General features: G+C 54.3%; 1 protein-coding gene across 14 annotated transcripts in view; it reads left to right on the forward strand.

The window, feature by feature from the left end:
• Positions 1–23,611, forward strand: part of MYH14 (myosin heavy chain 14) — a 101,047-nt gene that overhangs the window by 22,919 nt on the left and 54,517 nt on the right. For 7 of the 14 annotated variants that reach the window (XM_035286550.3, XM_035286552.3, XM_035286553.3 and 4 more), the window contains exons 3-15: positions 2,272–2,428; positions 4,117–4,144; positions 4,282–4,384; positions 5,176–5,199; positions 6,588–6,680; positions 7,352–7,415; positions 9,804–9,902; positions 11,188–11,328; positions 17,032–17,127; positions 18,906–19,024; positions 20,560–20,712; positions 21,569–21,742; positions 22,485–22,658. In XM_035286550.3, the coding sequence (XP_035142441.2) occupies positions 2,272–2,428; positions 4,117–4,144; positions 4,282–4,384; positions 5,176–5,199; positions 6,588–6,680; positions 7,352–7,415; positions 9,804–9,902; positions 11,188–11,328; positions 17,032–17,127; positions 18,906–19,024; positions 20,560–20,712; positions 21,569–21,742; positions 22,485–22,658 (1,425 nt within the window). The remainder of the gene's footprint in view (positions 1–2,271; positions 2,429–4,116; positions 4,145–4,281; positions 4,385–5,175; positions 5,200–6,587; positions 6,681–7,351; positions 7,416–9,803; positions 9,903–11,187; positions 11,329–17,031; positions 17,128–18,905; positions 19,025–20,559; positions 20,713–21,568; positions 21,743–22,484; positions 22,659–23,611) is intronic. The other 7 variants (XM_035286551.3, XM_035286556.3, XM_078359511.1 and 4 more) reach the window with 1 other exon arrangement.

Consider the following 23,611-nt stretch of genomic DNA (forward strand, 5'->3'; position numbering starts at 1 on the left):
CACCCACCCTCCCACCGTTAGAAGGTTGGCACCTGGGACTGGGCAGCCTGTGGTGGCCACACCCTACTCTGCTTGAGAAGTTCAAGATCCCTGGGAGCTTAAAACAGTCCTGCTGGCCAGACGCAGTGGCTTATGCCTGTAATCCCAGCAGTTTAAGATGCCGAGGTGGGAGGATCGCTTCAGCCCAGGGGTTCAAGACCAGCCTGGGCAACATGGTGAGACCTGATCTCTACAAAAAGTAAAAATTCAAGAAATTGGCCAGGTGTGGTAGTACATACCTGTGGTCCCATCTGCTTGGGAGGCTGAGGTGGGAGGATTGCTTGAGCCCAGGAGGTAGAGGCTGCAGTGAGCTGTGTTCATGCCACTGTACTCCAGCCTGGGTGACAGAGTGAGATCCTGTTTCTAAAAAAAGAAAAGAAAAAGACAGTCTTGCTGCTAAGCAGCTTAGGAAGCAGCTGGGTAACTAGCAAAGCAGGTCCCCAACTTTATCACACACAGTTACAAAACACATCAGAATTGGAATCCTGGATGGCCTCAAAGTCGGAGTGACAAGCCTAGAGTAGATAACTAGCTAAGCCACTAAGCAGCTAATTCTCTGACTAGTTTAGCTACGAACTCTAGCTAGCTTGGCTAGTTAGCTCTGGCTGGTTTAACTAAGTGGCTAACTAGCTCTCTAGCTCTAGCTAACTGCCTCTGTGACTGTCAAACCCCTCTTGCTATGTGATACCCCTGTGAGCTAGACTTCTTCTTAAACTGTTAGAGTCCTGAGGCCTCCTGAGGCCGGGCGCGGTGATTCACACCTGTAATCCCGGCACTTTGGGAGGCCAAGGTGGGCGGATCACTTGAGGTCAGGAGTTCGAGACCAGCCTGGGCAACATAGAAGGACCCCCGGTTCTACAAAAAGTAAAATAATTAGCTGGGTGTGATGGTGTGCGCATGTGGTCCCAGCTACCCGGGAGGCTGAGGTGGGAGAATTGCTTGGGTCCAGGAGGCGGATGTTGCAGTGAGCTGAGATCACGCCACTGCACTCCAGCCTAGGCGACAGAGCCAGACCCTGTCTAAAAAAAAAAAAAAACAACCCACCACATCTTTACTTTCACACACCTTAAACCTGAAATACAGCATTTCCTCCAAGAAGAATGTCTGCTGGCCTGGTGCGGTGACTCATGCCTGTAATCCCAGCGCTTTGGGAGGCTGAGGTGGGAGAATTGCTTGAGTCTAAGAGGTTGGGGTACAGTGAGTCATGACTGTATGACTGCGCTCCAGCCTGGGCGACAGAGTAAGACCCTGTCTCAGGAAAAATGAAAAAAGACTAGGCACGGTCACGTCAGCAAGACTGTGATGTGTCTGTTCTTTATCACTAGGAACCACAGGTATGCTTCTGTTGCGTTTCAGTTACTGCAGATGCCACAAACATCCTTCCAGAGATATTCCATGCATATTCAAGTGAATATATAAAAAGAGTCCTCTTCCACCCTTTCTTTTTTTTGAGACAGAGTTTTGCTCTTATCGCCCAAGCTGGAGTGCAATGGCATGATCTCAGCTCACTGCAACCTCCGCTTCCTGGGTTCAAGCGATTCTCCAGCCTCGGCCTCCTGAGTAGCTGAGATTACAGGCATACACAACCATGCCCGGCTTACTTTTTGTATTTTTAACTGAGATGGGGTTTCACCATGTTAGCCAGGCTGGTCTTGAACTCCTGACCTTGGGTGATCTGACCCCCTCAGCCTCCCAAAGTGCTGGGATTACAGGCATGAGCCATGCACCTGGCCACTTCCCTTTCTAATGCAAATGGTAGCTCCTCACAGACAGTCCTCAACTCAACTCCTTTTACTCGACATTGATTTGAAGATAGTCCCACGTCTGTACACAAGAGATCTGTAGGAATCCACTGTATGAAGGTGCATTCAGGTTGCTTCCAGTCTTTTGCTGCTACAAAGAGTGCCTCAGCGGGCCGCCTCGGACACGGCCATTTCCTGTGTGCGAGTCCAGGCAGCCACAGGCCGTGACCCAAGTCTGGCTGGCCGCGAAGGCCTCGTTCTCTCTCAGGGCACATCTTCTCCCAGACAGTGCCTTTGTGCAATTTGGAAAGATTCTTTGCTACCATCAGCCTGAAAATGCTCATAACAAACACTCAAATCTGCATTGCTATGGTGTAGACCTACCACGTACAGATGCCCTTGTGCAGTGCACAACCTGCCCAACCGCCCCATGATGCCTTCCAGGCTGTGGGCAGGCATCTGAGACCCTCTCCCCTCTCCCCCACTGCAGACATACTCCGGCCTTTTCTGTGTGGTCATCAACCCATACAAGCAGCTTCCCATCTACACAGAAGCCATTGTGGAGATGTACCGGGGCAAGAAGCGCCACGAGGTGCCGCCCCATGTGTACGCAGTGACCGAGGGTGCCTATCGGAGCATGCTGCAGGGTGAGTGCTGGTTGAGGCTGTTGGCCGAGAGGCAGCTCTTCAACTGGGGCCTAGCCTGGGGCTGCTGGAAGCCAGAGTCAGGTCAAATGACAGCTTGGGGACTTCAGCCGCTGTGGGGCTTCTTAGGGGGCGGGAGGGAACACAAATAGAGCCCTGAGTGGGTGAGGTGCTAGGTCCTAGAGTCTCTGTACCTGTCTCTATGCTCACCCTCTCATTTGTTTATTCATTCATTCATTTTTGAGACAGACTCTTGCTCTGTCACCCAGGCTGGAATGCAGTGGCGCCATCTCAGCTCACTGCAACCCCTGCCTCCTGGGTTCAAGCAATTCTCCCACCTCTGCCTCCCAAGTAGCTGGGATTACAGGCGTGTGCCACCATGCCAGGCTAATTTTGGTATTTTTAGTAGAGACAGGGTTTCACCATGTTGGCCAGGCTGGTTTCAAACTCCTGACCTCAGGTGATCTGCCTGCCTCAGCCTCCCCAAATGCTGGGATTACAAGTGTGAGCCACCGTGCCTGGCCTGATCATGCCTTTAAAACCCATCTGCAGCACTTGCCATTTCTGCCCCATCCCCAGCCTCACTGGCCTGTCTGTCTCTCCAACATCCCTAACTTAGAGCTTTTCCCTTGGCTGTGCCCTCTGCCTGAAATGCCACCTCCTCTGAGAAGCCTTCTGGGCTTCATCCCCCAAGTCAATTCTTATTATCTAACACCAGGGTTTCGGAATCCTGCCCTATTGACATTTGGGGTGATGATTCTTCGTCGTGGGGGACTGTTCTGGGAATTCTATTCCTAGAATTTAACAGCGCCCCTGGCCTCTGCCCTCTCAGTGCCCATGGAACTCCCCTCTCTTGGTGTACCAGCCAAAAATGTCTCCAGATGCCAGATGTCCCCTGTCGGGAGTGGAGGACGTAACTGCCTCCGTTTAAGAACCACTGCTTTAGCTGGGCACAGTGGCTCACGCCTGTAATCCCAGAACTTTGGGAGGCTGAGGCAGGAGAATGGCGTGCACCCAGGAGGCAGAGATTGCAGTGAGCTGAGATCACACCACTGCCCTCCAGAGTGGCGACAGAGCGAGACTCCATTTGAAAAAAAAACAAAAAACAAAACAGTATTTTATTCTATTACTGATTTAGTTTTCTTCCCAGTGCTAATTGCTATTTGATTGTAGTTTTTTGTCCCCTGCGTCGTAAGTGGAAGCTCTATAGGGGCACACACCCTGCCAGTTCCCCGCCCCCTTCATGCCTGGTGCTCAGTTGGTGGTCAGCACGCAACTGTGGAATGGCTGTGTTAGTCCCAGTGCAGGCACTGGGGTAGATATCTTATATCACAGGACCTCGCTCCTGTCTTTGAATCTCACATGCCCAGCATGAGGCAGCACACACAGTAGGGTCTCACCTTCAGGTTGTTGAGTGAATCACATTCCGTTCAATTGAGGGAGTCTATCTCCATTTTACAGGTGAGGAAACCGTGGCTCCGAGAGGGACAGCTGTTTTCCATGGGCCACACAGCAAGCAGGGGGCCGAGCTGGGTGGGGAATTGGACTCCAGGAGTGTTATACCTTAAGACCCAAGCTTTTTCTTATGCCTTGGGAATAATTTTTAAAAAGGCAGTGGTGAGTGTGAGGGACCAAAGGGCCCAGCTTGAGACTCTCTCACATGACATATTTCCCCACTCTGTCCCCTACAGATCGTGAGGACCAGTCCATTCTCTGCACGTGAGTAATCCGGAAGGACTTCCTGGAGGAGGAGGGGTCCGGGTGGGGTGTGGCTGTGTTTGGAGTGGGAAGGGCAGGTGGGGAGCTTGCCTGAGGTCACTGCCAACCCCCTTTGCTTCCCCTTGTTGTTCCGACAGTGGAGAGTCTGGAGCTGGGAAGACAGAAAACACCAAGAAGGTCATCCAGTACCTCGCCCATGTGGCATCATCACCAAAGGGCAGAAAGGAGCCGGGCGTCCCCGTAAGCAGCCCAGCCTTGGGACACGCCCTGGGCCCGGCCACACCATTGCCCCTTCCATCTTGGGCTTTCCCTCTTCCCCTCATGGAGAACCTTCTCCTGGACGCCTATGCCATCTGAGCACCTACTGTGTGCCTGGGGTGGGGCCGGAAGCAGGGTCAGGGGAACACAAGAGATGTGAGGGCCAGTCTTGGTCTCACTGGCTCTTGGAATGACTCCTGGCACTTAGTAGGTGCTTTATTTTCTGAGCACCTGATTTTAGGTGGCCATGATGCCCGGTTTTGTTGTCTAAGTGAACATTATGCGGTCCCCACCCCCACAAGCCTGTTCCAAGCCCTGCTGTCACACTCCCTTACTTATCCCTTGGATGGGGTGGGTGCTGCTTTCTGGTGTTGAAGATGCAGAGCCCAGGCATGGGAGGGTGAGTCAGTTGTGGGTCACGTACCCAGGAAGAGGTAGAGTGGGGCCGGGTGCAGTGGCGCAGGCCTGTAATCCCAGCACTTTGGGAGGCTGAGGCTGGAGGATTGCCTGAGCCCCGGAGTTCAAGACCAGCCGGGCAACACAGTGAGATGCCATCTCAACAATAAATTTTTTTTTTTAATAAAGGAGGCAGAGTGGGATTCAAAGCCAGGCGTGTAGTCCCCCAGGCCACCCTATTCCACTTGCCCGGTTTCCCCGGTCCCCCTTCCCCCACCCCCCACGCCACCATCTGAGATCACCAGTTCACCTGTGTGTCTGTCCATGTTCCATGTGCTGTGTCCTGGTCCGTGTCTCGTGTCCTGTGACTTCCTCAGGCCTCCGCCAGCACCGTGTCTTATGTGAGTAGCAGGGAATCACCTTGAGTCTTGCCACCACTAATGCCTTCCCAGACACCCAGTCCATGGTCTTCCTGGTAGACAGGGCCCAAGGGAGCAGTGGTCCCACCCGCCAGGGACCCCCCCGCCCCCACTCACTGCTATTCGTGGTGGCCCTGCTGAGTGTGTGCACACAGCCACAGACACCAATATGAAACAATCCAGAGAACAAAACTACCACTTACTGCTGACCTACTAAGCACGTCCAGCCAGAGCCCAGGGACGCTGCATGCACACGACAGAGAGCTGACAGTGCAGCCAGGGAAATACACGCATGTCCTGTGTTGTTCTGTGTGCCAAGCCATGTGCCCTTCACTTTGGTATCTTTTTTTATTTGACGAAGCATCCACCTAGCTAGATTATTTCATCTTAACACAAGCAAGACACGGACTGAGAGAAGACACACACAGGCTGCCATTTATGAGGCACCTACTATGTGCCAGGCTCTGACCCTGAGGGGTTGGAGGAAGTCTGGAGTAGGGTTCCTCCCATGGAGTAGCCTGGTGGGGCTAGGAACCCACTATTTTGTAAAGGCCTATGATGTGCCAGACTGCTCGAAGCACTTTACACAGGTGGTACAGATTCTTGCCTTAGTTAAAAATTCTAGCCTGGGTTTGGTGGCTCAAGCCTGTAACCCTAGCACTTTGGAAGGCTGAAGTGGGAGGACTGCTTGAGGCCAGTTCAAGACCAGGCTGGGTAACAGAGTGAGACCCCAATTCTACTAAAAATTAGCTGGGCATGGTGGCACGTGCCTGTTGTCCCAGCTACTCAGGAGGCTGAGATGGGAGGATTTCTTGAGCCCAGGAATTTGAGACTGCCATGAGTTATGATTGTGCCACTGCACTCCAGAAATTCTACAAGCAACACATGAGTACATGTTCATTGTAACAGCAACAAATCAGATGAAATGAAATTCCTCTTTCCTCCCCTCACTCCCCTTCCTTGGAGGGACTCACACTGTTGACAGTTTGGTGTGCATCCTTGCAGACCTTTCTCCATATGTTTACAAACATGTATCTATCTGTAGATTTAAGAGTCTTGTTTTGTGGCGTTTCTTCCTTAATTCATTTTTTATGAATGGGATAACATTGTAGAGGTTGTTTTGCAACTTGTTTCTTTGTTTGGCTTCCTTTGGTTTGGTTTCCACTTAACAATATGTCTTGGAGATGCTTCCCTGTTCCCCTCACAATAGGCAGATGGGCAAAACCCAGATACAGGAAGTGGGCACACACCCAGATACACAAAGGCCCCTCACACACAGATACTCAACCAGCTGAGACACAGCCCAAGCTGGGCTACCCTGGCCTGCCCCGTTCTCACTGACCTCATGCATCATCTCCTGTGCCTGGCAGGGTGAGCTGGAGCGGCAGCTGCTTCAGGCCAACCCCATCCTAGAGGCCTTCGGCAACGCCAAGACAGTGAAGAATGACAACTCCTCCCGATTCGTGAGTGCCAGGGATGGGCAGTGCGACTGTGTCAGGGATACAGGAGCTGGGAACCTGGAGGATGGGCTTCAGAGGGAAAGACATGTGGGTCTGTTGAGAGAGGAGGGGTGGGGGACCTGGACTTGAGCCTGAGTGAGGAGGGGCTGGGGCCCTGGAGCCCTGGGTCTGAGGGAGGAGGGGCTGGGGGCCTGGACTCCTGGGTCTGAGGGAGGAGGGGCTGGGGTCCCTGACCCCTAGGTCTAAGGGAGGAGGGGCTGGAGGCCCAGACACCTGGGTCTGAAGGAGGAGGGGCTGGGGGCCCTGACCCTTAGGTCTGAGGGAGGAGGGGCTGGAGGCCTGGACCCTTGGGTCTGATGGAGGAGGGGCTGGGGGCCTGGACTTTTGAGTCTGAGGGAGGAGAGGCAAGGGGCCTGGATCCTGGGTTTGAGGGAGGAGCAGCTGGGGACTGGGGGTCTGGGGAAAGAAGTCAAAGGAGCCCGGACCTTGAATTCCCAAGGAGCCCCTCAATGGGGACTCACCATAGGATGGGGTTCAGGTAGATGGAGTGAGGAAGTGGGGAGGCAACCCCAGTTTGGGGAGCGGTGGGTGTGGGGTCTGGGCTGCTCTTCAGGTCTGAGTGGGGAAAGGAAGGGGACCCTCCGCTGAAGCCCACCCACCTCGGTCTCTCCCAGGGCAAATTCATCCGCATCAACTTCGACGTTGCCGGGTACATCGTGGGCGCCAACATTGAGACCTGTATCCTCTCACAGCCCATGGGGGAGGCGGCCAAGGGGGCGGCCTCTCAGACAGCACTGCGTATAGGCAGCCCCTCCCACCGCAGGGTCCCCACCCTGCTGCTCAGATGGGACCGATACCCAGGCAGTCTGCATGAGGAGGGGGAGGGCGGGACTTCCGGTCTTCGGACTTCCGGTGTGTACGAGCCCAGTCTCGGCTCACTGCAACCTTGGGTATCCATACCTGGCTTTGGGGTGGTGGGTTCGGGTCCCCCCAGTTCAGGCAGAAGGGGCGTCCCAGCACTCAGCCTGCAGTGGCACTCCTGGTTACCCATGACAGTGAAATGACATAGAGCAGTGCCAGCAAAGAGAAAAGGTAGCTGGGGCCACGTCCCCAGGCACAGGCTCCTGGATCCCTCTCCAGCAGAGGCACACAGGACACCAGGAGGGATGACACGTATGAAATGCTATCCCAGGGAAGTGCAGACAGACTCAGACCCAGGGGTTTCACTGGGGGCTGGTCACATCCTCCCCTGCATGCACGCCCTGCTAACGCCCTTAGGTAGGAACCCAACTTCACACTCCCAGGAGGGAAGCAGGTAATCAGTGTAAACCAGTGTTTGCACAAACCATTTAAGCCCAGCGAACCCCTCTCATCCCATTAGAGGATGCCGGGACCCTCCCAAAATCCAGGTGCCCAGATGTTACCCAGGGGCCCACCTGACCAGCAGACCTTTCCAGGGGAGCATCTCAGGCCAGCTGTGTTCACCCTTTTCTGCTCAAACAGCCTGTGAGTGTTGAGAGGAAACTAAATGATGAAACACAGGCAGTGGAGGAGTGCGGAAATTAAGAGAATGGGCCAAGAAATTGTACCAACTTGGGTTCAAATCCCAGTTCTGTCACTTTGAGACTCTGGGGACCTGGGCACTTGATTTGGCCTTTCCCTGCCTCCGTTTCTCCCTCTAAGAAGGAGAAGGAGCCTAGAAGCTTCCCTAGTGGGTTTGGAGGATTTTGTGAGCGAAATGCTTGGCTGCGGCACCTGCTACGTAGCAGGCACTCAAGGATAAGCTATTGTTATTAGCTATTAATGATTGAATTAGTGGCCAGCGATCGTGGCTCACGCCTGTAATCCCGGCACTTTTGGAGGCCAAGGCAGGTGGATCATTTGAGGCCAGGAGTTCGAGACCAGCCAGGCCAACATGGTGAAACCCCATCTCTACTAAAAATATAAAAATCAGCTGGGTGTGGTGGTGTGCACCTGTAATCCCAGCTACTCAGGAGGCTGACAGGCGAATCACTTGATCCTGGGAGGCGGAAGTTGCAGTGAGCCAAGATTGTGCCACTGTACTCCAGCCTGGGTAACAGAGTGAGACTCTGTCTAAAAATTAAAAAAAAAAAAATTAGCCAGGCATGGTGGCACGCACCTGTAGTCCCAGCTACTCTACAGGCTGAGGCGGGAGTATCACTTGAAGCCAGAGAGGCGGAGGTTGCCATGAGCTGTAATTGTGCCACTGTGCTCCAGCTGGGGCAACAGAGCCAGACTCGTCTCCAAAAAATAGTCTTGCCACCTTTTAATATGTAAGTTTAACATGTGACTTTCTTAGAAGGGAGAGCGTGCAGAGTGACAGTCTAGTTGGATGTGGGAGCTGATGTAGCAGCATGGGGAAACTGAGGCTGGGAGAGTGCTTATGGCAGGAGACATTCTCACCTGTGGGTAGCTTTGAACCAGGCGTTGTCCAGGGTGCTTCATGCACAATAAGTCACTTATCCTCACAGCAACTCATCCAGGGTTCATGAGGGTTTTCTTTTTGTTGTTTTGTATCGTTTTTGAGTCTTACTCTGTCGCCCCGGCTGGAGTACAGTGGTGCGATCTCTGCTCACTGCAACCTCCACCTCCGGGTTCAAACTATTCTCCTGCCTCAGCCTCCAGAGTAGCTGAGATTACAGGCACCCACTATCATGCCTGGCTAATTTTAATATTTTTAGTAGAGACGAGGTTTCACCATGTTGGCCAGGCTGGTCTTGAACTTCTGACCGCAGGTGATCTGCCCACCTCAGCCTCCCAAAGTGCTGGGATTATAGTGCGCCTACAGAATCAATGAGTTTTTTAGAGCAGAGCAAGATCCTGTCGAGAGAGAGAGAGAGAGAGAGAGAGAGAGAGAGGAGGGTCTCACTCATAAAGATGTTATTTACCAGCCCCTTGAACATATGAGGAAACTGAGGCATGAGTGCTTCAGTGTCATGAGCACGGCTGCTCATCTAGTTAGTGGAAAGTCACCAGCCTGGGCTGTGAATGACTCCATTGCCCCATAGGAGAGAAGGGGGCAGCATGGGCAGGGCATGCTCCTGCCATGTCTGGGCAGTGTCGGGCCATCCCTTCCCCTCTAGCACCTTGACTCCCTGCGTGCAGACCTGCTGGAGAAGTCGCGGGCCATCCGCCAGGCCAAGGACGAGTGCAGCTTTCACATCTTCTACCAGCTGCTGGGGGGTGCTGGAGAGCAGCTCAAAGGTCAGTGCCCCCCAGCAGCTGGAGAGGGTGGGCACCACGTCTCTCTCTCGTGGGGGCCCCCTTTGGGGAGGAAGCAGGCGGTGGGGGCAGGCATTGATGTCTGTCAAGCACCCACTTCGCTGAGGCTTTGCAGCCCCGGCTGTCACTGCGTCATGGCTTCCGTCGCATGGTGGGTTCTGCTGCGCTCTGGTTCCAGCTCTGTCCCGGGACTGGCTGGCGCCCGCTGTCACAACCACACAACCCCTCCTGCCTGGTGGCTCCTGCTCATACTCGCTTCCGAAGCTCCGGGGCTTCTCTCTCGCGGCTCCTCCTCACTGCGGCGGGTTCCTCACTGACTCCGGCTTTGCTGAGGCTCCTCCTGGTTCCTGACGGCGCTGGTTTGTGTTGCTTCTTGGCTCCTGCTGCCTTGTGCTCCCCTCTGCTCTGGCTCCTGGGCCACAGCTCCTGCCCGGGTTCTCCTGTTCCTGCTCCCTGCTCCTCCTGCCCTCTGGCTGCCTAAGCATCCTTGGCTCCTGTTTGCAGTGGCTGGCACTGCCCTGCGGTTCCCTCTTCTCCTGGCTCCTTCCTCCTGGGGGCTCAGGCCGCCTCCTGGCTCCTGCGGCCAAGTAGCCCCTCCTTACCCAGGTTCCCACTCACTGCAGCCTTTGAGACCGCATGTCCTGGACAGAGGCCCCTGCATCCCATGATCTGTGCAGACTCGGGCCTGTAGCCAACCCGTGGCCCCTGCCGGCTCTGGGCACTTCTAGAGACTTGAAAGTCCCTGTGGAGGGAGCAAAGAGGAGTGGTATAGGCTGGGCGATGGCTCACGCCTGCAATCCCAGTACTTTGGGAGGCTGAGGTGGGAGGATTGCTTGAGCCCAGGAATTTAAGTCCAGCCTGGGCAGCATAGCAAGACCCCGTTTCTATAAAAAAAAATAATAAAAGTTAGCTGGGTGTGGTGGCATACACCTGTAGTCCCAGCTACATGGGAGGCCAAGGTGGGTGGATTGCTTGAGCCCAGGAGTTTGAGGCTGCAGTGAGGCATGACTGCATCACTGCACTCCAGCCTGGGCAACAGAGCAACACCCTGTCTTTTAAAAAAAAAAGAGAGAGAGTGAGTGGTGGTCTCATGGGCGCTAAACACCCCCTCCACCCCTGACTCTTCCCACCACACTTGTGAGTAAAGGCTCCCACCCCCTTGACAGAACAGATGTGGCTTGTCTTGGAATTGCCACTGATGAATCCCGGATGTGAGTCTGACTCCACGGCCTGCCCTTGACCTTGACCCCACTCATTGCCCCTGCAGCTGACCTCCTCTTGGAGCCCTGCTCCCACTACCGCTTCCTGACCAACGGGCCATCATCCTCTCCCGGCCAGGAGCGGGAACTCTTCCAGGAGACGCTGGAGTCACTGCGGGTCCTGGGATTCACCCACGAGGAAATCATCTGTAAGTGAGCCCTGGGGAGGCCAGGGGTGGGGCACGCCAGAGACAGCCAGAGACCTAGCTGTTCGTGCCCTGGTCTCTTTGCTCAAGTGTTTATTGAGCACCTACTGGGTGCAGGTACCTGGGCCAGAGCAGGGAATGAGACTTACAGACATCTCTGCCTGAGGGAAGCTGATAAAATGAGAGCCCCCAACCAAGTCAATAAGGAATCACATGGCCTCTTAGAAGGTATGAGTGCAGATGGGCACTGTGGTTCACACCTGTAATACCAGCACTTTGGGAGGCTGAGGCGGGTGGATCACTTGAGATGAAGAGTTCAAGACCAGCCTGGCCAACATGGTGAAACATCGTTTCTACTAAAAATACAAAAAAAAAAAAAAAAAAAAAAAATTAGCTGGGTGTGGTGGCGCATGCCTGTAATCCCAGCTACTCAGAAGGCTGAGGCATGAGAATCGCTTGAACCGGGAGGTGAAGGTTGCAGTGAGCCAAGATTGCGCCCTGCACTCCGGCCTGGCCGACACAGTGAGACTCTGTCTCAGAAAAAAGAAAAAAGATTGTGAGTGCCATGGAGAAAGATAAGACAGGGGACAGGGGAGGGAGTGGCCCAGCTCTAAGCAGGGGCTCGTGGGCGCATGCACTGAGAGGGGGATGTTCGAGCAAAGGCCTGGGGAGGTGACGGAGTGAGCACTGGAGATGTGGAGGGAGAGGTGAGGGAGTGAGCACTGGAGATGTGGAGGGAGAGGTGAGGGAGTGAGCACTGGAGATGTGGAGGGAGAGGTGAGGGAGTGAGCACTGGAGATGTGGAGGGAGAGGTGAGGGAGTGAGCACTGGAGATGTGGAGGGAGAGGTTTCCTGGCAGAGGGAAGAGCCTGTGCAAAGGCCCTGAGGCAGGGAAGGCATGGCATGTCTGAGAGATTGACCCTTGCGGTGGTAGAGCTGCAGAGGAGCTGGGAGTCTCAAACACCAGCCTAGGAGGTTGGGACTTTTTCCTGGGGTGCTGGGGAGTTCTCTGGACAAAGTCAGCTCTGGGAACAAGAAGACCCCTTGGGGGCCACGGAGGGGCGCGCTGGAGAGGGTGAGGCTGGGACCAGAAGGAGGCTACTGAGGGTCCACGGAAGGCTCCCGACGCTGGCCCAGGGCCGCTCAGGTTGGCCCACGCTGCGTAGCTCTGGCTAGTTGGTGTTCAATGCTCAGCTCATCACCTCTATGTTGGGTTGCTGTGCTCCGCCCCGCCTTTTTTTTTCCTTTTGAGACGGAATCTCACTCTGTCGCCCAGGCTGGAGTGCAGTGGTGCCATCTCAGCTCACTGCCACCTCCGCCTCCTAGGTTGAAGCGATTCTCCTGCCTCAGCCTCCCTAGTAGCTGGGATTACAGGCGCACGCCACCATGCCCAGCTAATTTTCATATTCTTAGTAGAGACAGGGTTTCACCATGCTGGCAGGCTGGTCTCGAACTCCTGACTTCAGGTGATTGGGCCACCTTGGCCTCTCAAAGTGCTGGGATTCCCGGCATGAGCCGCTGCGCCTGGCCTGCGCCCCCACATTTTTCACCAAACAGCATGTTTCGACAGCGGCTCTGTTCAGTGCGGTGTTAGGTTGCTTAGGCTCACAAAGTACCACAGACCGAGTGCCTGAGACAAGGGCTATCGATCGCCTCGTGGTTCTGGAGGCCGGACGCCTGCAGATCACCCTGGGGGAGTCGGCTCCAGGCTTCTCCCCTGGCTCCTGGTGGTTTTCTGGGAATCTTTGGTGTTCCTTGGCTCAGAGTCACATCACCCGATCTCTGCTTTTGTGTTCACATGGCGGCTCCCTGTGTGCGCATCTGTGTCTAAAATCCCCACTCTTCCCACGCTTTTTTTTTTTTTTTAAAAGACAGAGTCTCCATCTGTCGCCCAGGCTGGAGTACAGTGGCACAATCTCGGCTCACTGCAACTTCCACCTCCCAGATTCGATCGATTTTCCTGCCTCAGGCTCCCTAGTAGCTGAGATCACAGGCGCCCACCACCACACCCGGCTAATTTTTTGTATTTTTGTAGACATGGGATTTCACCATGTTGGCCTGGCTGGTCTTGAACTTCTGACCTCAATTGATCCTCCCACCTCAGCCTCCCAAAGTGCTGGTATTACAGGTGTGAGCCACCGCGCCTGGGCTCTTGCCCGATTCTGGTGTGACCTCATCTTCACTCGAGGCATCTGTAATCACCCTGTTTCCAAAGACGTCACATTCTGAGGTCCTGGGGTTTAGATTCCCAGCATACCTTTTTAGGAGGGGGCACTGTAGAAACAGTTCAACCCACAACAAGTACATACTTGGACCTCAGTCTTTTTTTTTGCAGTGGGGGAATGGCGATTCCCCCTGGTTCCCCATGCTAGAGGGCAATGGTGCCATCTCGGCTTACTGCAGCCTCCACCTCCCGGGTTCAAGTGACTCTCCTGCCTCAGCCTCCCGAGTAGCTGGGATTACAGGTGTGTGCCACCATACCTGGGCAATTTTGTATTTTTAATAGAGACGGGGTTTCTCCATGTTCATCAGGCTGGTCTCAAACTCCCGACCTCAGGTGATCCACCCACCTTGGCCTCCCAAAGTGCTGGGATTCCAGGCGTGAGCTGCCGTGCCCAGCTGACCTCAGTCTTTTCAGAGGCTGCGTAATGTTTCATTGTTTGGATGAACTATGATTCTTTTAACCAAGCCCTCCAAAGAAAGACCTTTAGGTGTGTCCGGGGCGAGTGGGGCTGCCTCTGGGTCTGATTCTCCTCTGGTCTCTGGCGCTGTGGGAGGCCCCAGGAGCTGTAGTTGGTTCCAGGGCGGGATTGGAAGGGCTGGAAATGGAGCGTAGCTTGGCGTCTACCCAGGCTGCAAAAGCCGCGCCTTTCGGGGCCTCTTGACACGGGGTCTCGGCCCCCACCACCCCCACCCCGCCGGATTTCCCAACCGTGGTTGCATAATTCCACAGCCTGCATGACTCCACAGCTGGGCAGCTGGCACACATTCAGATTGTGGCTGCAGCCGGGACCTGGGCCTCCCGGCCTGTCCCCATAGGTCCCGCCTGGCCTCTTGACACCATGAGCTCATATGACCCTCCTGGAAGCTGCCCTCCTGCGTGGCGGGCACAGGCAGCAGCTCTGATTTTTGTAATTCAGAAATAAAAACTCTGCAGCAATCTGGGCATGTAGTGACATAGGCTGAATATGGCTAAAGGTCGTACTGAGAAAACCAAGCCTCCCCCATTTCCCTGGCCCGAGTTTCCCACTGTTAAGCTACTTGTGTCTCCTTCTAGAAATACTTTAGGAACATAAGAAAAGACACATATATTTTCCTGTAAGAGGAGGCATTCTCTAGCCCCAGGGCTGCTGTTCAGCCGTCACCATCACTGCACTCACAAAAACTGTGAATCAATTTCTCCATTGGTTCAAAAGTTCTGTCCGGGCGGGATGGCTTATACGTGTAATCCCAGCACTTTAGGAGGCCGATGCGGGCAGATCATCTGAGATCAGGAGTTCGAGACCAGCCTGGCCAAAATGGTGAAGCCCCGTCTCTGCTAAAAATTTAAAAAAATAGCCAGGTGTGGTGGCATATGACTGTAGTTCCAGCTACTGGGGAGGCAGGGGTTGAGGTGAGTCAAGATCATGCCATTGTACTCCAGCCGGAGCAATAGAGTGAAACTCTGTCTCAACAAAAAAGAAGAAGAAAAAGTTCCTGGATGTTGGTTTGTCGGTTGCTCCAGCCACCCCCCAGCTCCCTACGCTTCTACTGGGACCCCCCGGAGCCTGGCCCAGCACTCTGGCCTAGTTTAGTCTGAGCCAGGCAATGCTAGTGTTAAACACTCAGCTCGGCCGGGCACGGTGGCTCACACCTGTAATCCCGGCACTTTGAGAGGCTGAGGCAGATGGATCACTTGAGGTCAGAAGTTCGAGACCAGCCTCACCAACATGGAGAAACCCCATCTCTACTAAAAATACAAAATTAGCCAGGCGTGATGACGCATGTCTGTAATTCCAGCTACTCTGGAGGCCAAGGTAGGAGAATCACTTGAACCCAGAAGACAGAGGTTGTGGTGAGCTGAGATCTCACCACCGCACTCCAGCCTGGGCAACAAGAGCGAAACTCCATCTCAGAAAAAAAAAAAAACCAAAAACCTCAGCTCATCACTGGCTCACTCCTGTAATCCCAACACTATGGGAGGCCGAGGTGGGAGAATCACTTGAGGCCAGGAGTTTGAGACCAGCCTGGGCAATATGATGAGACCCTGTCTCTACTAAAAATTTTTAAAAAAATTAACGAGGTACAGTGGTGCATACCTGTAGTTCAGCTACTTGGGAGGCTGAGGTGGGAGGATCGCTTATGTCCAGGAGTAGGAGGCTACAGTGAGCTATGATCGCACTGCTGTACTCAAGGCTGGATGATAGAATGAGACCCCATCTCAAAAAAGCCAAGAACAAACAAATTACTCAGCTCATCACTCCCATGGAAGGCTCCTCTGGACCCCTCCCCACTGCCCTGTCCCCCTGACGGGTACATTTCGGCCATAGTTCTGTTTCATGATGTGTAGCTGGACCTCAGTCCTTTTTGCAGCTGCACAAGGCTTTGTCGTTTAAATAACAGATCCTGAGGTTGTTTCCATTCCATTACTATTGGAACAATTAAAAAAAAAAATGCTAAGCCAGCGTGGTGGCTCAGCCTGTGATCCCAGCACTTTCAGAGGCCAAAGCAGACAGCTCGCTTGAGCTCAGAAGTTTGAGACCAGCCTGGGCAACATGATGAAACCCCATCTCTACAAAAAACAGAAAAAATTAGCTGGGTGCCAGGCACGGTGGCTCACGCCTGTAATCCCAGCACTTTGGGAGGCCAAGGTGGGCAGATGACGAGGTCAAGAGATCGAGACCATCCTGGTCAACATAGTGAAACCCCGTCTCTACTAAAAATACAAAAAATTAGCTGGGCATGGTGGCGCGTGCCTGTAGTCCCAGCTACTCAGGAGGCTGAGGCAGGAGAATTGCCTGAACCCAGGAGGTGGAGGTTGTGGTGAGCTGAGATCACGACACTGCACTCCAGCCTGGGTGACAAAGTGAGACCCTTGGTCAAAAAGAAAGAAAAAAGCTTCTGGGAGTGTCCTTGTAAGTAGGTTCCTGTGCTCATGTGGGAACAGACCTGTAGGTTCAATTCTCAGAAATGAAATGCTCATGGCTGGGTACAGTGGCTCAGGCCTGTAATCCCAGCACTTTGGGAAGCTGAGGCGGGTGGATCACGAGTTCAGGAGTTTCAGACCAGCCGGGCCAATATGATGAAACCCCCGTCTCTACTAAGAAGACACAAATTAGCCAGGCATGCTGGTGCCTGCCTGTAGTCCCAGCTACTTGGGAGGCTGAGGCAGAAGAATTGCTTGAACCCAGGAGGTGGAGGTTGCAGTCAGCCGAGATTGCGCCACTGCACGCCAGCCTGGGTGACAGAGCGACATTCTGTCTCAAAAAAAAAAAAAAAAAAAAAAAGATATGAAATAAAATGCCAGGTCTAAGGAGATTTACGATCCTTGTTTGTGTTCAGCATAAAAAATAAATCAAACAGTTTGAGATGTAATCCACATGTCCCACAATTCACCTATTTAAACTGTGCGACTCGATAGCATGTTGTACATTCACAGAGTGGTGCATCTGTCATCATGATCACCTTTAGAACATTTTCACGTGACCTCTGTCCTTGCATCCCCAGCCATGCTGCGGATGGTCTCAGCGGTTCTCCAGTTCGGCAACGTCGTCCTGAAGAGAGAACGGAACACCGACCAGGCCACCATGCCCGACAACACAGGTGCTGCCCCCGCCTGCCCACCCGAGACCCCCAGCCCACACCCAGGCGACGCCCAGCCCTCCTGCACCCTTGTCCCACGTCGAGAGCGTCCCCCTTGCAGCCACACCTGTCTCCCACCCAGGATCACTCTGATTTCCTGCTCTCTGCTGAGTCTCTGCTAAAATAACATCAACCACTCTTTCCCTGATTCTAAAAGTGTGAGCTCTGCTGAAAGTGAACCACACCAGCATGACAGAGGGGAGCGGCAGGAGCCCACCCTCCCAGCACCCCCCAACCCTCCCCTCACCTCCCCCACCCTCCCAGCATCCCCCCACCCTCCCAGCACTCCCCCACCCTCCCAGCACCCCCTACCCCCCTGCACCCTCCCCATACCCCCCACCCTCCCAGAACCCCCACCCTCCCAGCACCCACCCCCAGCACTCCCACCCTCCCAGCACCCCCTACCCCCCTGCACCCTCCCCATAGCCCCCACCCTCCCAGAACCCCCACCCTCCCAGCACCCCCTACCCCCCTGCACCCTCCCCATACCCCCCACCCTCCCAGAACCTTCACCCTCCCAGCACCCACCCCCAGCACCCCCCACCCTCCCAGCACCCCCCGACCCGCTCACCGAGGGAGCCACCGTTAGCACTTGGCATAGCTCCTCCGACCTTTGCGCTCTGCAGAGATACACTTCTTTTTGCTTTTCAAGAACAGAATTGGCCAGGCGAGGTGGCTCACGCCTGTAATCCCATTACTTTGGGAGGCCAAGGCAGGTGGATCACCTGAGGTCAGGAGTTCGAGACTAGCCTGGCCAACATGGTGAAACCCCGTCTCTACTAAAAATACAAAAATTAGCTAGTGTGGTGGCGCTTGCCTGTAATCCCAGCTAATCAGGAGGCTGAGGCAGGAGAATTGCTTGAACCCAGGAGGTGGAGGTTGCGGTGAGCCGAGATCATGCCACTTGCACTCCAGCCTGGTGACAGAGCTAGACTCCGTCTCAAAGAAAGAAAGAAAAGAATTATAGTCTGTATTCCTTACTTTAAACCAAAATAGAAACAGCTGTATTTCTTTATTATTATAAAATAATGCAAGCTTAAGGGGGAAAAATCTGGCATGAGAGAAAAGTAGAAAGGAAGAGAGAAAATAACCCATAATCACCTGTAATCCTAGCACTTTGGGAGGCCAAGGAGGGTGGATCACTTGAGGCCATGAGTTCGAGACCAGACTGGCCAACATGGCAAAACTCCTTCCCTACTAAAAATACAAAAATTAACTGGGAATTGTGGCAGGCACCTGTAATCCCAGCTACTCAGGAGACTGAGGCAGGAGAATTGCTTGAACCTGGGAGGCAGAGGTTGCAGTGAGCCGAGATCACGCCACTGCACTCCAGCCTGGGCGACAAGAGCAAAACTCTGTTTGTAAAAAAAACCAAAAAACAAAACAGAACATTCAGAACGGTCTTCCTGTTGGATGAAGCCGGGCCCGTCCAACCAATCCCCGCTTGCTGGACACTCAGGTTGCTTCCGGGCTCTCTCTGATTGTAAACAACACTGCGATGAACGTCCTCGTGGGGCAGTCTTTGCCCACATCCAGGGTTATTTTGCCAGTGTGGTGCCTGGAAAGAAAACAGTTGGGCAGAGAATGTACACACTTTTGGGACTTGTAATGCCTCCGCTGGGAAAGCCAGAGCCCGCCTTCTGCTCCCCCGACAGTGGGGGAAGCGGTGCCCTCTCCCTTGCTGGGCAGCAAATGCCTCTTCCCAGTGCTGATGGGATCTTGGTGCCTCTCACCCTCAGCTGCACAGAAGCTCTGCCGCCTCTTGGGACTGGGGGTGACGGATTTCTCCCGAGCCTTGCTCACGCCTCGCATCAAAGTTGGCCGAGACTACGTGCAGAAAGCCCAGACTAAGGAACAGGTAGGCAGGCTGGCAGCGGGCAGGCGCAGGAAGAGCCGGGCACCCCCGCCCTGGGTCTTTGGACAGTGGACGCCGTTATTTCCCACCACTTGACAGACTTTTGCCGAGTGCCCACTCTGTTGCCCATCCTGGTCTAGGTGCCAAGAATAAAAGCAGTCGTCCCTCAGGGACCTCAAGTTATAGTAAGGAAATGATAATAATAAAAGTTAAACAGGACGTGGCTAGGAGTGGTGTGGCTCAGGCCGGGAATCCCAGCACTCTGGGAGGTCAGGGCGGGAGGATTGCCTGAGCCCAGGAGTGTGAGGCTGCAGTGAGCTGTGATGGCACCACTGCACTCCAGCCTGGGTGACAGAGTAAGGCGCTATCTCAAAAAAAGAAAAAAAAAAAGAAGGCTGGCTACGTTGGCTCACACCTGGAATCCCCCAGCACTTTGGGAGGCCAAGGTGGGCAGATTGAGCTCAGGAATTCAAGACCAGCCTGGGCAACATGGTGAAACGCTGTCTCTACTAAAATACAAAAAATTACCTGGGTATGTGGCACATGTGCCTGTAATCCTGGCTACTAACTGCCTACTAACCTAGGAGGCAGAGATTGCAGTGAGCTAAATTGGCGCCACTGTACTCCAGCCTGGGTGACAGAGCAAGACTCTGTCTCAAAATAAAATAAAATAAAAATTGAAGGAGGTCAGGTCAGTGAGGCTGAAGAGCAAGGGAGAGAGGATGGTTGAATCCACCGTCAGAAATGTCAGTAAGGGACAGATCTTGCAAGGCCTTAGGGGCCACAGTAAGGAGGTGAGTTTTATTCAAAGAACATAGGAGGCCAGTGAGGTTTTAAGCTAGGGAGTGACTTGATTAAGTTTGTCTTTCGTAGAAAGATCCCCTTGGCTGCTGCATGCAGAATTGGGCCCAGGGATGCAGGGAGAGGCAGGGACACCTAAGGAGGCTGCAGCCAGAGTCCTGGCCTCGTTGGGGCTCACACCAGGGTGGTAGCAGGGAGGGCGAACACAGGCCAGGGAGGGTTTTGGAATCCGGCTTTTGGGCAGAGGCCTTTGCTGGCCCCAGGCTGGGCAGTGAGGTGCCTGGATGACGCAGACGCTGTGGGGGAGATGAGGAGATTGGGAGCCCACACTGACTCAGGTTCAATCTCAGCTGGGGCACTGTTGCTAGTTCCCATTTTGCAGAGGAGAAAATGGAGGCCCAGAGAGGTTTATTCACATGCCTGAGGTCACACAGCCCCTAAGTGGCAGAGCTAGGATTCAAACCCAGGTCGTCCAGCTCCAGAGTCCATGCTCTTAACCACTGTGAGGGTAGAAACTGGTTTGAGGGGAGGATTCCAGGGCTCACACACCCAAGCCCTTCACATAGAATCTGGCGCACAGTAGGACTTCAGTCATGTCTGCCTGTCGTTCATGGTTGTTCTTGATGGTATTTATAGTCAAGCATTGGGGAGGTGAACTTAAGGGGGACGAGCTGGGTCCTTCCCCCGTCCACCCCAACAGGGCAGGCTGTGCCCTCACCATGAGCCCTGCCCCGCAGGCTGACTTCGCGCTGGAGGCCCTGGCCAAGGCCACCTACGAGCGCCTCTTCCGCTGGCTGGTTCTGCGCCTCAACCGGGCCTTGGACCGCAGCCCCCGCCAAGGCGCCTCCTTCCTGGGCATCCTGGACATCGCGGGTTTTGAGATCTTCCAGGTCCGCCCTTGTGCTGGGAGGGGGGATGCGGACTTCCTCACACCAGACCTGGCCCTTGCTGAAGCTCTGGGTCTCTCCCCGCTCTCTGGTTTCTGTCCCCTACTCTCTGGGTCTCTGTCCCCCTCTCTCTCTGGGTCTCTGTCCCCCTCTCTCTCTGGGTCTCTGTCCCCCTCCCTCTCTGGGTCTCTGTCCCCCTCTCTCTCTCTGGGTCTCTGTCCCCCTCTCTCTCTGGGTCTCTGTCCCCCTCTCTCTCTGGGTCTCTGTCCCCCTCTCTCTCTGGGTCTCTGTCCCCCTCTCTCTCTGGGTCTCTGTCCCTCTCTCTCTGGGTCTCTGTCCCCCTCTCTCTCTGAGTTTCTGTCCCTCTCTTTCTCTGGTCTCTGTCCCTCTATCTCTGGGTCTCTGTCCCCCTCTCTCTCTGGGTCTCCGTCCCTCTCTCTCTGGGTCTCTGTCCCTCTCTCTCTCTGGGTCTCTGTCCCTCTCTCTCTGGGTCTCTGTCCCTCTCTCTCTCTGGGTCTCTGTCCCCCTCTCTCTCTGGGTCTCTGTCCCCCTCTCTCTCTGGGTCTCTGTCCCTCTCTCTCTCTGGGTCTCTGTCCCCCTCTCTCTCTGGGTCTCTGTCCCTCTCTCTCTCTGGGTCTCTGTCCCTCTCTCTCTGGGTCTCTGTCCCTCTCTCTCTCTGGTCTCTGTCCTTCTATCTCTGGGTCTCTGTCCCCCTCTCCCTCTGGGTCTCTGTCTCCCTCCCTCTCTGGGTCTCTGCCCTCTGTCTTGGGTCTCTGTCCCCTGTCTCTGTGTCTCTGTCCCCATCTCTGAGTGTCTGTTCCCCTCCATCCTCCCAGCTCACGTGTCCTGTGTCCCGCAGCTGAACTCCTTCGAGCAGCTCTGCATCAACTACACCAATGAGAAGCTGCAGCAGCTCTTCAACCATACCATGTTCGTGCTGGAGCAGGAGGAGTACCAGCGCGAGGGCATCCCCTGGACCTTCCTCGACTTTGGCCTTGACCTGCAGCCCTGCATCGACCTCATTGAGCGGCCGGTGAGCCCCAGGCCCCTCCCAGCCCACGCTCGGGGCTTAGATCCATCTCCCCCAGCATCTGCATGGCCACGGTCCAGCTCCTCCTCTGCTGGGCCTCAGGATGCCCCGTGGATTCCGTGGGGAAGGTGACAGTGCCTGCTTCCTAGATCATTTGTGACCCTAGATGATGAGGACCCAGAACACGCCTGCTACAGGGCCTGGCTCGAATCAGTCAGTTAATCGGGGCTCTTGCTGTAACTGTTGTTCTCACGTTTGAAAAAGAGGTTTAACAGACTCACGGTTCCATGTGGCTGGGGTGGCCTCATGATCATGGTGGAAGGCGAAAGGTACATCTTACATGGCGGCAGGCAAGAGAGAGTGGGAACCAAGCAAAAGGTGTTTCCCCTTATGAGAACATCAGAGATCGTGAGATTTACTCACTACCATGAGAACAGTATGGGGGGACTGCCCCCATGATTCAATTACCTCCCACCAGGTCCCCCCTATAACACGTGGGAATTATGGGAGCTACTGTTCAAGATGAGATTTGGGTGGGGACACAGCCAAACCATATCGGTTTAGATGCACAGCTCGTGAAAACTGTTCTAGAATGAACAGCTGATGATGTGGCTCTCGCTGTAACTATTGTTCTCATGTTTGTTTTTATGTCTGAGTGTGACTTATAAGAGCTAAAAATCAGCAGCCAACTGAGTGTCCAATATTAGGGGATCTGACTTACTCTCCCCCTGCTGTTGATGGCCAGGCCAACCCCCCTGGACTCCTGGCCCTGCTGGATGAGGAGTGCTGGTTCCCGAAGGCCACAGATAAGTCATTTGTAGAGAAGGTAGCCCAGGAGCAGGGCGGCCACCCCAAGTTCCAGCGGCCGAGGCACCTGCGGGATCAGGCCGACTTCAGCGTTCTGCACTATGCGGGCAAGGTAGGGGCAGGGGCCAGCCTTGGGGTATATGGGTGGGAATGGGGATCAAGGGGTCTCCACTGGCTACAGATGGGGGGAGGGTGCAAAGGGAAAACAGGGGCCTCCTGAGGTCCAAACAAACAGAGTAGGGGCCAGGAGGACCCAGGGAGCAGCAAGGACTCTGTCCGATGGGGTCAGCAAAAACTTCCTCAAAGAGGTGATATTTGCAGTGGATTTTGAGGGATGAGTAGGAGTTCATCAAGAGGCGATCTGTGTGCATTTTTTTCACTTATTCAGCAGACACGCGTGGGGGCCATTTGTGTGCCCAGCTCCATGCTGAGCAAAGCTGGATACACAGATCAGACGTGGTTTCTGTCCTCACAAAGATGCCTATCTGGGAGGGTGGCAAGCACAGACCATGAGGATATAAGGTCAATAGTTGTTTGAGTGGAAGCCGCTAAGGGTAGCATCAGAGCCCAGAAGAGAAGCAGCAGGGAAGGCTTCACAGAAGAGAATATGCTCAATCTCAAATCCATGTTAAGAGTCAGCAAACAGCCGGGCACAGTGGCTCACGCCTGTAATCCCAGCACTTTGGGAGGCTGAGGCGGGTAAATCACAAGGTCAAGAGATCGAGACCATCCTGGTCAACATGGTGAAACCCCGTCTCTACTAAAAATACAAAAAATTAGCTGGGCATGGTGGCGCGTGCCTGTAATCCCAGCTACTCAGGAGGCTGAGGCAGGAGAATTGCCTGAACCCAGGAGGCGGAGGTTGTGGTGAGCTGAGATCGCGCCATTGCACTCCAGTCTGGGTAACAACAGCGAAACTCCATCTCAAAAAAAAAAGAGTCTGGAAACATTTTCTGTTAAGGTTTAGACATAGTTTCAGATTTGTGGGCCAGATGTCTCTGCCACAGCTATGCAATTCTGTCATGGTCACACAAAAAAAGCCAGAGATAATACATAAGTATCTTC

The sequence above is a fragment of the Callithrix jacchus genome, chromosome 22, assembly GCF_049354715.1.
Source record: "Callithrix jacchus isolate 240 chromosome 22, calJac240_pri, whole genome shotgun sequence".
Classification (NCBI taxonomy): Eukaryota; Metazoa; Chordata; class Mammalia; order Primates; family Cebidae; genus Callithrix; species Callithrix jacchus.